A 15,495-nucleotide genomic window follows, 5' to 3' on the forward strand; every position below is an offset into this window, starting at 1 on the left:
AAAGCTTTTTCCCTGAGCTGCACGGGGCCATTGGACGTTTCCAGTGAAAACAAAAGGGGTCGGGAAGAAGAGGGGAAAGGAGAAAATGAAGTAACTGAGGACATGGGTAAGGCTCTGTTGGGTAGATAGCTTGGACTGGGAGGACTGTAAGGTGCTAGTTCAGATTTGCAGCTACCACTCCCAGAGTGTCGGCCAGAACACTGCTCAAGGCCCAGATGAATGTTCAGAAGGGAGACAATGAAGACACAGAGGATAGTGCAGACTCTTGTATTGACTTCACACAGTTGAAGGTAACAGGGATTGTCAGAGGAGCAGGTATTGCGTACAGGTTTAGGTGCGTGGGTATGTGTGTGGGTGTGTGTGGTCTCTGAAAGGAACAGAAAGAAAATACTACATTACTAAAGTGTTCACATCAATAACTCCAGAGTACATCTACATCAACATAAACACAAGTGGGAAATAAAATAACATCCCCCTTAATACCATAGGCCATATATTACTCACGACTCACGTATAGACCCACTGAGAGAGCTAACACAGTACACAATTATACCCAACCACACGGCAGGAGGGTTAGCTTAGCTTAGCACCCGTTAGCGGCACAGACAGAAACATAGTCATTTCCCCCCTAACCTCAGGTACAGTCCCAAACACATCTTATCATCACAAACTTACTTCGATCATTAACGCACACTTCTTAAGGAATGACCCATTCTCTGCCGGTAGTCTGGAGCAGAAAAGCTCAGGTGCCTTGCCCACGTTTTTCCCTGCCCATAAAAACCTTAACTACGGGGCCTTTTGTACAGGCTCCGATACGGCTGGTGACACGAGCTGTGAGCCCGCCAGCTAACCTCCAATTCCTTGGTACCATTGAGGCAGAGAGCGGGAAGGTAATGCAGGGAGGGAAGGGGTTTGGACAGAGGGTCGCTACAGGTAAATTGGCCTCCTTAACGAGCGTGTTTGCTGTGTCGTGGAGTCCTCTGGCCATGAACACTGAAGCTTGTTATCACTTGTTAGATACCACACAGAAATCCAAAAGCTCTGTCATGTTGGATCACTATTCTTATATTACTATATTACTATTATGTTATATTACTCCTATTACAGTTCTCAGATTTGAAGAATAGTGATGGGATTTCCGGCTCTCTTTCGGCTCCCAACCGGCTCTTCAGGTTGTTTTGTTGCTTTAATTAATTTATTATTAACAACAATATAAAATTATGCACAAAAGGAATTACTAATGTAAAAAAAAACAAACTGTGGTATTAACACACATTACATGTGTATCTCTGTATTAACAAACATGTCATATTAGCCCAATTTATTTTTCTTATCATTGTTGTGAGGAGACCATAAATAGCATTTGCATTTTCTGTTGTACAGTTCATTTGCTGTTATGGAGTTCTTGTTATGGATAAAAAGTGTCTGTTTTTGTTTCAAAATAGCTGATAACTATTTGCTGATAGCTGCCAACATCTGCGAACAAATATAATTCTATAAAGTTGTTCTATGTAGTGTTTAACTGTTAATATAGAGCGTTATTAAATTTATTGCTAATGCAGTCATATGGCACATTGACTTCTGAGGAAATTTTAGATTGCACTCATCATCAGAAAGGTTGCCGACCCCTGGCCTAAAGTATTCTCATCAGCTAATGCAGCGAATAAGGGTTAGCGATGGTAAATTCGATTCCTTTTACTGAATCGAGTTTGAATGAGTCACTCTCCAAAATCAATTTGTTTTTTTGAGTCACTGAGTCAGTTGCCCAGAGAGTGCAAAAAATGTACATTTTCATCAAACTTAATTTTTTTCTCTTTTCATGTAAATCCTACTGCTAAGATGAGTGACTAAAAAAGAAAACAACTATTTTATAGAGCAAAAAAATTAAGATTTGTAAAGGGAACATTTATTTTTATTTCATTAGTTTAGAGGTCATGTGAAAAGCATTGGCGGGGGTGTTAAACATCGCGATCGCGTCGCGCATGGGAATATCACCAGGTAAACTCGCGACGTTTTTAAACATTTTGTTGTTCAACAGCATCAAGACTGACGGAGTGTGTTTGAGGTCACCTCATATATGTCACAGATGGCACATTTGGTGTTTATTTGCTGTTTTGTCGGTAGCTGCTCCCTAAAAGCAAGTCTACCACACATCTGTACGACCAACGCCAGTTAATCTGGAACACCGGAAGGGAGGGGTGAGTGGGTTGTATGTAGCGCGAGCATCCACTGAGCTGTGGGCCAGGGGGCGTTAATGCACCTTAACGTTGGTTGCCAACCAAGAAGAAGAAGCTGTTAGCCTGGAGGGAGGGGGTGAGTGACTCCTTAGTCCTGAATGAGGCCTGCAACGGAGGAACTGAGTGATTCGTTCATGCTACGATTCCGCACCGGACATTAGCTCTCAGGAAGGGAGGAGGTGAGTAACTCAAAAGTGCTATTAGCATGTTAGCAGAGCGATGCTACTGTGAACTGATGAGCTATTGTCTTGATGTGAGCTTTCTACTCATGGTTTTTTCCTTCCAGTCCAGAGCAGAAATGTTTTTGTTAAGAAACTGGCTGTAGTTTTTTTCCACAATTGTAATTATAAGCTAGGAATTAAATTAGTTTGCTAACAGTAACAGGGATGAGTCAGTTGTGTCATGGCTGTGCTGTGTGGCAGGCAGGCAGGAAAAAGGACCCAAAATGCAGGACTCTCAAAACGGGACTGGAACTCAAAACGCAGCTTTATTACTGGCAAAACTTCCTCATAAAGAAAAACAAAGCAAAACAAGACTCAAAACAGAGGCGCTGGAAGACTGGACATAACAAACACACAGTATGTTGAAGGTACGACACGACAGAGAGCAAAGGCAAACACAGGGCTTATATACACAGGGGAGTAATCAGGGAATGGGAAACAGGAGGGAGACATAGCTGGGAGAAATTAGGCTAACGAGACAGGGGAGAAGTAAAAATGAACACACTGACATCAGACATGAACATAATCCTTCAAAGTAAAACAGGAAACAATTTACTAAGACGCGGACTTGACAGAGAGATACAGACTTGACAGAAAATATAACCCATAATACAAAATCAAACCACCACAACTTAAGAATCAGAACATAAATGAACATAATCTAGAAAAACCCCAAAATATAAGAAACAGAAAAAGCCGGGTCAAAATGACCCAGAACCGTGACAAGTTGGGCTTGTGAATCATGATTTACAAGTCAGTAAGTGATTCTTGAGTATTTGAACGATTCGTTCATGATTCGCACATCACTAATCAGGGTAACTTAGTTTGGAAACTGGTGAACTGCATGATTGCATGGCTCCGCCCATCAAAAGGTCTGTGCATGCGCGAATATATCGCCCATCGTTTATTATTGGACTGACAATTGTCAGTTGGAAAATTTTTACATATCGTCCAACCCTAGTGTTAACCACAGGCTGCCTAGGTTATGTAAAAATGTAGATTGTTGTTGTTTTGGTTTAAGTGAAATTGTTTTATGTGTGTGTGTTCGTGTGTTGTATATGAGTGTAGACTTGTATATAGTTAAACATGTATGGATCATTTAATGTCGAATTCTGAATATTGATTTGTAAGTAATGAAATTTGAAATAAGGGGGTAGGAACAGGAAAAGTGTAATCCTACTCCTTTTCAAGCACACACGTTGTATAGACATAGATATATACATGAAACTTAATTTTTTTTAAGTTTTGTTTTTTCTTTTTTCCCTTGTTATTTCAGTTATATTTGCATGTTCTAAAGAAAATCTATCTATCTTTTCTCGTACTGATGTAAAAGACAAAAAATAATGGGTATTAAGGCCCTTAATGAGCAGGCTTTTAGAATGGAGTCCTGTAATGCACACACATGGCCTAGGGCCCTGATACACATATAATACAGAGAGATGTTTCAGGTTAGCTGGAGAGCTGGGGGTTAGTGGATGTTGTAGCCTAAATGCTGACAATATCCTCTGACTTTTCAAACGTTAAACATAGACACTGGACCATGTGTTGGTGTCATGTCAACCTAAGGAGATGGACCATAAGACAAAGCATGATATTGACACATTGGCATCCCACCTTACCAAAGGTTGTCAGTGATGCTTGTCTCTTCTTCGTGATCTAGCAAAAGTGCCTAATACAGAGGGTCATACACACGTGCATGCACTAACGGGTACGAGCACACCTGGGAGGGGGGGGGGGGGATATCTACTACTCACAAACACTCAGGCACTGTCTCCCTCTCTCACACACATAGACACACCTCACGCCATTTGCATATAACCACTATTATAAATGATCAGTCACTGGCAAGTGCTACTAACTTATTAGACAGAAGTCAACCATAACCAGGTGAGCGCCTATTCTTTGGTGGCGGGGTTGTATATAAAAGATAATTTATATATTCTTTGAGATTTGTGTTGTATTGAATCATTTAGTGTAGTATAATTTTTTTTATGTGATCTATATAATAACTCTGATTGTAACACAACATGGCGCAGTTATCAACTACCATTTAAGTTACTGCTTTGAATGAGAATGCTACTATTATCCAGCTCGTTGTGACTAAGTTAATGTTATAGGTCAAACATATGGTGTTTTATTTGTATTTATGGAGTTTTTTCTTTAATGAAAATGTCTTATTGCAGTTCACGCTTAACTAAAGCAGAGTTTAGTGCAGAAAAGCATAGTTTGTTGTAATTTCAAATGATTTCTTTAAACTGGAGCAGAAAGGTTTTTGCACAATTTATGGTAGATTACATTGCAGAAAATGCATTTTCTGAAATGTAAATTATTTGCTTAAGCAAAATGAATTACTTTTGATGCTTGGATATGGTGTTTTATGGTTGGTGTAATAGTGTTGCAGAATATATACAGATTATTTATGATCAGATAAGGATTGCTCATAGATATCAAAACTTTGCCGTGTTTTTAAAGTTAACACCTTCTGTGTTACAACCTGCCGTAACAATCAATGATGTCTACAGGTTTTTAGGCCAACTCAAGGACCTTTCAAATGCTGCCATGAATTTGACAACAGTTGTGTATCGGGACTCGTTAAACATAGCTATTGTCAAGAATGTGATAACTGTGGTCCTCTGTATCGCCATCATCTATGTCAACGGCACCTTGGTGCACACATTCAAAAAACATGAGGTCTGTATCCTGCTCATAAATTTTGCATCTATTTATTCCATCCATTTAGAACTAGATAGTAGACGACAGAATGTGATATATTCTGCACTCTGAACATTGCATTGCACAAAGGGACGTTGGAGTGACGTCTTTTAAATGATATTTTTGGACGTCCAAGTTTGGTCACTGAAGCAGTTGTTTTTTATCCACCGTTCAGTGTTTATAGGGATAATTCACCTTTCATGTTCTAAAATATCCTGTCCTTCTCTTCAGGTTTTCAACACAAATCCTCGTTACATCCTGTACATTCATCTGGTAATCAATGAGATCCTCCTGCTCATCATGTTCACCCTCCTTCAAGTCCTCAGTTACACCATTTTCACTCTTCATGTGTCCTTCTGTATTATTTTGCTGGTGATTGCCATCATTTCCACCCTTAACAATCCCCTGACCCTCGCTGTGATGGCAGTAGAGTGTTATGTTGCTATATGCTTCCCTCTCCAGCACTCACAGATCTGTACAGTCAAAAATGTAACCGCTGTGATCACAGTGATATGGGTGCTAAGTTCACTTTCAATTCTGCCAGATTTATTCACCATCTTGGCCACAGAATCCAGAGATTTCTTTCATTCAAGAGTTTTCTGTCTTTGGAAAACAATTTTCAGACCTCCTGAGCTAGAAAAGAAGAGAGATATGTCCAACATTGTATTTCTGGTTATTGTTTGGCTCACCCTTGTCTACACATATTTCAGGATCCTTTTCACTGCACAGGCAGCTGCTGCAAACGCCAGGAAAGCAAGAAACACTGTACTGCTGCACGGCTTCCAGCTGCTGCTGTGCATGCTCACCTACGTGTATGATTTGCTGCTGAATGGTTTGACATCCTTGTTTCCAAGTGAAGCACTGACTCTTCGCTACACAATCTCAATACTAGTACATGTTCTGCCTCGAATCATCAGTCCAATTGTTTATGGGATACGAGATAAGATGTTCAGAAAATACCTGAAAAAATACTTGTTTCATACAAAAAATGCTAATGCTTTTGTACACAGGTAACCCAGACAAGACAAAAGCAACGTCGTTGACTTTACACATTTATCAATTTCTCTTAATTTTATTACCATTTTCATTTAGATACAGACTAAGTAAGATGGGAGTAGTGAAATTCACTTTATGTTTCTCATATCATCCTGAATTACCAATTTTTTTGATCTTTCTAAACTCTCAATCACAGTGAAACAGTGTTCTTTTAGTCTCTGTATTTTGAAGCTGTTGGCAGGAATACTGTGACTTCTTGTTTGTATCACAAAGGAGAAAACTGCAGTAGCCTAGCCTACAGCAAATAAAAACATTTTGATGAGTTTTCAGAATTTGAGGTTATTGGATTAGTTTTTGGTGACAGAATATATGCTCAGTGTTTAGTGTAATATGTTCCAAAGTAACATGCTACTTCATTGACAATCATTTTTTCCATAAAGCATTACTGTGCTAAATTGAGAAATGGTATAACAGTTTTGTTGTTACTTGTGTTTGACAGGTTCTCCAATTATGTGCATAATGAGAAAATCATCAAATGAGCCTTTTTCCTGCAAACATTTTGCTACCATTAGCTCACTAATGGATTTTATGTGGTGGTTTATGTGTAGGGAAATTTTGAAATTGCAGAGCAGGATACTTTATAGAGTACTGTTAAGTAGTAATTATTGCTTTTGGCTTCCTGCAAGCTACATTAGTGCTACCACTAGCTCTTGCAGTGGTGAAGTGAATGCAGAACACCACTGAACTGATCTGAATGGACTGGACTGTGGACTGGCTCATTGTCACTGATCTGATCCAGCTTTTCAGTTTTGTTACTTTTGTTATTTGGTATCATAACTATGGTTAATAACCTTCAAATCATGAAAGGCTTCAATTCCACACAACATATATCCTTACTACAATGAGGACACACATAGAGTATAAAGGCAACATAAAACATTAATATAGAAAAGCTTCTTTTAATTTTTAAATTTGAAAGCAAAAAGACAGCACAGACATAAAAACCTAGTGATTGCCATAGTGTGCTGTAGAAACATATACATTTCTGAAAAATCATCTTAATTTCATTGCTGTCACTAAGAAAGTATTCCATGCATTTCATTTTGAATTATTGCAAAATAAAGGTATATACCATTAAAAATTGTCTCTACTTGTATTTAACAACGTTTTATGTATTTTTATTTCTGTGTGCTCAAATATAATAATATGGTAATAATAATACATTTGTCTCAAATTACGGATGCTGATTCAAGTTTATGGTAAGAAAGGCCAGTGAAAATATAACCCTTTTGTCTTTAATAGATTTTGATATAATACTGTTCAAACATGATCTCAGATTCCAAAGTGAAAAAAATAATATAATGCAAGTGTGTCGACCAACCATTTTTTCAAGAATATATATCTTTAAAAATATTTTAAGTATGAAGCTATAGTTTCATAGTCAATATTACATTTGTCCAAATTTTGAAGGATAATCTTTTTTTAAACCAATCAGAAATGATTGTGCAGAAATTGTTCTGAAAATTTGATGATTTAAATGGAATGACCCTTATGTTAACTGATAATTGCAGTGGAGTGAAAAATAGTTTGCCCCCTTTTGGTTACATTTAATTCAATTCAATTTTGCCTCAAGGTGCTTTAAATTCTAATGTAAACACTCTACAATAATACAAAGACAACAGAGAAAACCCCCCCAAACCATATGAAGAAACCTCCAGCAGAACCAGGCTCAGGGAGGGGCGGTACACATTTGTTCAATATGTGCATTGAAGGACATATGCTGGTCAAAAATGACTCCAAAGTTCCTCACAGGGTCACTGGAGGCCAAGGTAATGCCATCCAGAGTATATCTGGTTAGATACCATATTTCCAAGATTTTTAGGTCCGAGTACAATAACCTCAGTTTGATCTGAATTTAGAAGCAAAAAATGAGAGGCCATCCAGGTCTTTATGTCTTTAGGACATTCCTTAAGTTTAACAAATTGGTGTGTGTTATGGGCTTCATGCATAGATAAAGCTGGGTGTTAACTGCATAGCAGTGAAAATGGATGCTATGCCCTCTAATGACATTGCCTAAAACAATCATGTATAAAGTAAACAGAACTAGACCTAGCACAGAACCCTGTGGAGCTCCATAATCAACCTTAGTGTGTGAAGTGGAGTCTGCAATTACATGAACAAATTGGACTCTATTAGATAGATAGGATTCAAACCACTGCAACAGAATATCTTTAATACCTCCAGCATGACCACAAATTTAAATATTAGGAAAAAAAAATCTTACTAGTAAACACAAGTAAAATATGCTAACCTTAACCCTAACCCTAAAAAGTGGATTGTAAAGAGCTGAAGCAGTATTTAAAATGTTTTCATTCACATTTGTGAATTTGTTAAGTTGCTAAATTTTGTCTAAACGTGTTCATGAGTCACACCTCACATGATGGGGCAACAGTTTGAGGCCTTCACTAAACCACACTCTCACCAAACTCTCTCACACACACAAAGCCCTTTGCTATTACTTGACTACTCTATATTAGTAGCTGACCTACTAGATAGATGTATGACATGTGACACAGTATCCACATGAGTGCCTGTTCTGTGTTTTCTTGCATATAAATTCATAATATAATATTTTGTCTGTATTTTTCCTGTAACAATTTGTAATTATTCTGTTCGCTGGATGATTTTGGATGTTATCAACTATTACTTCAGCTATAACTTAATGTTTAGAAATGAACATTGTCTGGATCTTCTTCTATTTACTCTTATCAAATGAGAGTTATATATGTGAACTTAAAAATTTATGCTTATAAAATCACTTACAAATCGAGCTTGAGCAAGAATAGAAGTTGTTTCTCACAGCAGACATGTTAAAAATAACAACTAAAGGACCAAGGTTTAAGTAGCAGCTTCAATTTAGTGTGCTGTTAGTACTTTAGCTAAATTCAAAAATGCTGATTTGTGGCAGCACGTGGTTGCATGTTAGTTTAGTCGTTAGCATTGTTGCCTCGCAGCAAGAAAGTCCTGAGTTCAGTTCTAACATCTGTGTGGAGTTTTCATGTTTTCTCTGTGTGTCCCTGTTTTAGTGTTAATTGATTCAAAATTGGAAATAGGGCAACCATTTGCACTAATGTGAGTGTTGTCTGTCTCTGCGTGTTAGCCCTGTAACAGACTGGTGGCCTGTTCAGGGTGTACCCTGCCCTGAACACAGCTGGGATATGCTCCAACGCCCCCGTGACCTTGAATTGGATGAGAGGATGGATGGACATCCATAAAAAGTGTGATGCATTTAAAATAATGGTCATCATCAATCACCAGAAAATGAGAAAACTAGTTTATGGTAGGCATTACAATGTAAGACAAAACTGTGTAATAAACATATTATCAAAATTATATTTGTAAATTGATTTAAAGGCCATAGATTGTTTGGTGATAATAATATTTATGAGAGGACAAACAACGTCAGTATTAAAGCTTTCTCTGTTATATGTTCCCTGAGAAGTGACATGCTGATGAACAAAGTTAGGAGTGGGTCTCTGTCTCCTGAATCCAAACTGGAAGTTGGTTCCACAGAAGAGGGGCCTGAAAGCTGAAGGCTCTGCCTCCCATTCTACTTTTAAATACTCCAGGAACCACAAGTAAACCAGCAACCACCATGATGTTTCTCATGCCATAAAAACGATTGAAAGTTCAGGTTCGCTTTCATTATACCCTCCTTAGGTCATCAGTCACAACTGAAAAAAAGTATCTGGCAAAAAAAGTGGATTGTAAAGAGCTGTAGTAGAATTTCATTTAAGATTTCATTCATCTAAACTGGTTTGTACAGTATTGCATGTCAGCATCAGGACATGAAACGTAATGAGCTTTGGGTGTCCTCTAAGGCACACGCACTCTGAAGGCTCTCATGAAACCACGTGCACATGCACACACACACACACAAACAAACACACACACACACACAAACCCCTTCACTATTACCTGACTAGTACCAGTACTCTATATTAGAAGTGACATCAAATCTACCTGACTTACTAGACCTATGCCATATGAGAGCATAACCAGGTGAGTGCCTGTTCTTGAATTGTTTGTCTGTGTGTAAAGAGATAAAACGATATCATATGATAACAATCTTTGTCATTATTGTGTTCACTTGATTTTTTTTAAAATGTTATCAAGTTTTACAGTATAAATAATATGTGTGCCTTACGAACCATTGTTTTACTGTTTGCTGTTTTTGTTTTCATGGCAAAAGGTTAAAAAAAATGACATGGTGCATAAATGAAACATAGAAGGATCATCATCATAATCATTATGATTGGGCTTTCAATAAAAAAACAAAAGCATATAATGAATACATATGTATATTTATTTATGCTTATAATAATATTAATGTTTCCAAGGAGATAATCAACCTTCAGTATTAAAGCTTTCCTATATTAATGTTTTATGTTATATGAACCTGAAATGCTGATGAATAAAGTTTCCAGGTTTTAGGAAACTTTTCAGACGTCTCAAGAACCGTTCAAATGCTGGTATGAATTCGACAACAGCAGTGTATCGAGACTCCTTAAGCACAGCCATCATCAAGAATCTGATTACTGTGGGTCTCTCTGTCTCCATCATCTATATCAACAGCAGCTTGGTGCACACATTCACAAAACATGAGGTCTGTATTTTATTCATTCCTGATATTAATTTTGTATCGATTCAATACGTTTGGGATGTATGCGGGACATCGTATAATGGGATTTATTTCATGTGTATTCTTATGAGATCATCTGTAATGCACCTATAAGTCTAAACTATCCTGTCCTTCTCTTCAGGTTTTCAACACAAATCCTCGTTACATCCTGTACATTCATCTGGTAATCAATGAGATCCTGCTGCTCATCATGTTCACCCTCCTTCAAGTCCTCAGTTACATCATTTTCACTCTTCATGTCCCATTTTGCATCATTTTATTGTTGATTTCCATAATTTGCACCCTTAACAATCCCCTGACCCTCGCTGTGATGGCAGTTGAGTGTTATGTTGCTATATGCTTCCCTCTCCAGCACTCACAGATCTGTACAGTCAAAAATGTAACCGCTGTGATCACAGTGATATGGGTGCTAAGTTCATTTACAATTCTGCCAGATTTATTCACCATCTTGGCCACAGAATCCAGAGATTTCTTTCATTCAAGAGTTTTCTGCCTGAAAGAAACTGTTTTCAGACTTCCTGAGCTAGAAAAGAAGAGAACTATGTCCAACATTGTATTTCTGGTTATTGTTTGGCTCACCCTTGTCTACACATATTTCAGGATCCTTTTCACTGCACAGGCAGCTGCTGCAAACGCCAGGAAAGCAAGAAACACTGTACTGCTGCACGGCTTCCAGCTGCTGCTGTGCATGCTCACCTACGTGTATGATTTGCTGCTGAATGGTTTTACAAAGTTGTTCCCACAAGGAGTCCTGACTATTCGCTACACAATCTCAGTATTTGTTCACGTTCTGCCTCGACTTGTTAGTCCACTTGTTTATGGGATACGAGACAAGGCATTCAGAAGATATCTGAGAAGATACCTGTTCTACTCACCAAAGGCTAATGTTAACAAAAGTTAAAAACAATGTCATCAGCTCTTTTAATTTAAAATACTGAGATTGAGTAGTCTTTGTTTATCTTATTCTAATTGTTCTTTTTTTGTTGTTGTGCATATCTTTCTAATCTAATGTTACAGTGAATGTGTCGAACAGTAACTTTCACTATATGGCAATTTTATAAGACACTTTAGTGTTTGGACAGACAGAAACTGCAGAATTCAAGCAGAGAGCTGAAAATGTGGACCGAAATAAAACTGGACAAAATGAAAGCAAAGTTAATAAAGACGGAAGAAAATGTTGCACAAAAAGGCAAAACAAAAGCCATCAACATAAGAAGTAGATATTACCAAAAGAACCAATGCAAAAGGAGTGAGTATAACTAAATAATACAGAAAAATATTTTAAATATATCCTTTTTTAGGAGCAATGTGAAGGAACCCAAGAGCTCTAAAACAGTCACAAGCGCCCACCAGAAGATGTCAGTAGAGCCCAGCCAGGATTTTCAAGTCAATATTTGGTGACTTAAAAAATGGTAAAACTTTATTTCACACACATGAAATATAAAGAGTCTTTCCTGACATTTCATATGTGCAGTTATTTATCATATTATCTATATTTAAACTAGTTGAATGCAGTAATTTTTCCTTGATAAAATAAAATCCAAAATACATTCTTCTGAGTTTAAGAGTTTCTCTTTAATTAACTAATACGTTCCAAGTGCTATTTTTAAATGACTTAATGCATTAAGGTAAAAACACTGAGGTTTACAGAATGGAAAGTTCTTCAGCATTAGTGTGGTGCTCGTAGAAATAGCAGCATGTTGATTGATGCTAATGACACCACCTTAATGTGTCATTACATTTTATTCTTGAGAAGTGCATGATTTGTAGTCTGCTTTATTTCTTGTCATAGTACTTAGATAGTACATAGTCCATCCTGGGGCCTACAAAGAGAGTTTAAGGAGCTTGGAAAGAAAAGCATCTGGACTTCTGTAAGTTTCTTGAAGACGTTTCATCCAAGAAGTGTATTCAGTTCTAAGAGCAATCCCAGAGTCCCACATTGTTAAGGGCTATTGGGAGTTTCCTTAAGAGGGTCCTGAACCTTGATCCTCTGCCAAATCCCAAGAGCCTAGGTTTGAAAACATGTGTGGGTCACAATCAGCCAAGGTTTCAGGTGAACCCATTGTGAAACCTAGCCCCACCCTATCGTGTGACTTACTGAGATCAAATGGCCCAGGATGTGAGTGGGCATTAAGGCATTTAGGCCATTCTCAAAACTGGATTATAGATGGCAAAGAGTTGGTGTCGGAAGGCACACCTCTTTTCAAAGATAGTCGTTCACAGTGGACATAGATGGGCTTTCCCTGCATGTGTGTGTTCCTCCTTTTCCCCTTCTGCCTCAGTCCCAGAGGGAACAGTCCTGATTACTCCAAGTTTGTGTTCCAGAGGGTAGTGGAAGTCAAAGAGTAGGTACTGGTCAGTGTGTGTGAACGACTTAAAGAAGTCCAGACACTTTTCTTTTCAAGCTCCTTAAACTATGATGACCTGGATGACTGAGAACCTTCACAAACATACAAAGAGAGTTCAACATACCAAGGATTTCCCCTCCATGTTCACATGAAAGAGGTGGTCTTTCAGCATCTAACCAACCTAAAAATGGGAGTTTCTCAGTTCGTATTACTTTTAGTTCACAGAAAATGATCTCTAAGAGTGTTACGCACTCCAGAGATGTTATCAGATTCAGTTTAATTCAGTTCAGTTTTATTTATATAAAATCACATCCACATCCTCATTTTAGATTTGACAGCATTTTAGTAGGTAAAGGTGAATGGCTTGGACCTGAATTGAGCTGCGGCGACAGGCCTCGAAGGGGACTGGTGGCGGCTCCCAGCCCTGGCAGATCCCCATGTACTAAATAGAAGTGAAGTAGTTACAGATTTGAAAAGGGGAGGAAGGGAGGGAGGTGCACGTAAACGAGAATGACAGCTTGCAGAACTGGGAGAACCTATATAGATGAGAGCCAGAAGGAGCGTGTTTGGAGGCGTGGTCCTGCTCCTGAAATTCCGATACATAATCTCCAATTGTCTCAAGGGGCTCTATGTTGTAAGGTATAGACCCTACAATACAGTGAAAACCCCAACAATCAGATGACCCCCTATGAGCAAGCAATCTGGCAACAGTGGGAAGATAAATAGTGCATAAACACATAGTGAATAAAAAAAAAACAAAAGAAGATGAGTGGATGAGAAACTCAGTGCACTGTAAACAACGGTTCCCAAAAAAAAAAACGTTGTTCCCAAAATGAGTGCTGACCGTTCGCTACACAGTCACAGTGCTCGTTCACATTCTGGCTCGACTCATACAGGACAAGACATTCAGAAAGTACTTGAAAAGATACCTGCGTTATACACCAAAGTCTGACTCTGATAATTAACACTAAAACAACATCATTAGCTTTATTCTATTTTAAAGTCTGGGGTTCATCAGTCTTTCTTCATCTAATTATTGTTTTCTTCTGGATCCACCCAAACAGAAACAGCTTTAGGTGTAGCACATCTTCTTTTGAAATTTGTGTTTCATATCTAACTCTTTCCCAGAAATATTTTTGTATGTTTCTAAACTGCCAATTACAGTAAACTAAAACCAACCAACCATTTCTGATCATCATTCATGTTCAAATGATGCTCATTTGAAACCCCTCTTATTATTTATGTCCTAACCAAATAAAGCCTTGCAGGCTCTTTATGTGCTTTGTTCTGAAGAGTGAAGGCAGATCAAATTTCTCCTACAGGTATGTCAAATCCACACTTATCCTGAGGTCAGGAAATGTTTTGACACATTTTTAACACGTTTTGTTTTTTTATGCCACTAAAACACATTTATTGATAATAATAATAATAATAATAATGATCTGAAATATAAAAAGGTTTTTATGTCCACACAAGACATCATGGTAAAGAAAAACACCTTCACAGTTATCAAAAATCTCAATCTGAGCGCTTCAGGAGACTTGAAACAACATGAAAACCAAATAAGAAGAGAGGCACCAAAAGAACCAGCAGCTCAGCTGGTAACTCGCACCTACTGTAATCAGTGGAACCTGTAAAAATTCAGAAATCAGCTGACAAAGTTACAAAATTATGTTCTCTTGTTTATTTTTTCCCCAAATCCCAGAAGAACTGGCATTTTTTAATCAGCCAGGGTTGATTAGGTCCCACACCCGCTTTCACACCTTGGTTCATGTGATTAGAGGATCACCAGGGGGTCCTTTGTCCCTCTTTGGGGGGATACTCCCACTGGGTTTAAATCTGGGACTCTCGGCCATTTGACCTTAGAACTGAAGAAGCTTCTCGGATGGGAGGTGAAACGTCTTCAAGCAACTTAAAGAAGTCCAGACGCTTTTCTTTGCTAACTCCTTTGACTACGATGACCTGGGTGACTGAGAACCTTCACAGACAATTTAAAAGAAAGTATAAGTTTAAGAAATTAAGACCTAAAAAACACTCAATGATGAGCAAAACTGAAAACACCTCATAGGTGACTAATTATGTTTTTGAAAACATTTGTCTCATGGCATGTGGATTCAGGTAATAGAGTACAAAACCACAAATATATCTAATAACGTTAAATCAGTAACAGTTTGCACAGTGACACTGCACCACTCGCATAAACATGCAAAGTCCAGTTTAGTGACTCCGATTAGCGGACATGCCTGTTACGACAATATTCTGGTGAATGATTTATTCAT

General features: G+C 38.0%; 2 protein-coding genes across 2 annotated transcripts; both read left to right on the forward strand.

The window, feature by feature from the left end:
* Positions 1-215: 215 nt before the first annotated feature.
* On the forward strand, positions 216-6,184 carry LOC134627550 (odorant receptor 131-2-like). Its single transcript, XM_063473742.1, has 5 exons — positions 216-290; positions 807-890; positions 2,125-2,198; positions 4,981-5,149; positions 5,402-6,184. Exons 1-5 carry the CDS (start codon positions 216-218, stop codon positions 6,182-6,184), a joined length of 1,185 nt encoding a protein of 394 aa, XP_063329812.1.
* Positions 6,185-10,700: 4,516 nt separating this feature from the next.
* On the forward strand, positions 10,701-11,769 carry LOC134627552 (odorant receptor 131-2-like). The gene is made up of 2 exons (XM_063473746.1): positions 10,701-10,832; positions 10,990-11,769. The coding sequence occupies exons 1-2, from the start codon at positions 10,701-10,703 to the stop codon at positions 11,767-11,769; spliced, it is 912 nt and encodes a 303-aa protein (XP_063329816.1).
* Positions 11,770-15,495: the final 3,726 nt, after the last annotated feature.

Source organism: Pelmatolapia mariae, linkage group LG5 (assembly GCF_036321145.2).
Source record: "Pelmatolapia mariae isolate MD_Pm_ZW linkage group LG5, Pm_UMD_F_2, whole genome shotgun sequence".
NCBI classification, from domain to species: domain Eukaryota; kingdom Metazoa; phylum Chordata; class Actinopteri; order Cichliformes; family Cichlidae; genus Pelmatolapia; species Pelmatolapia mariae.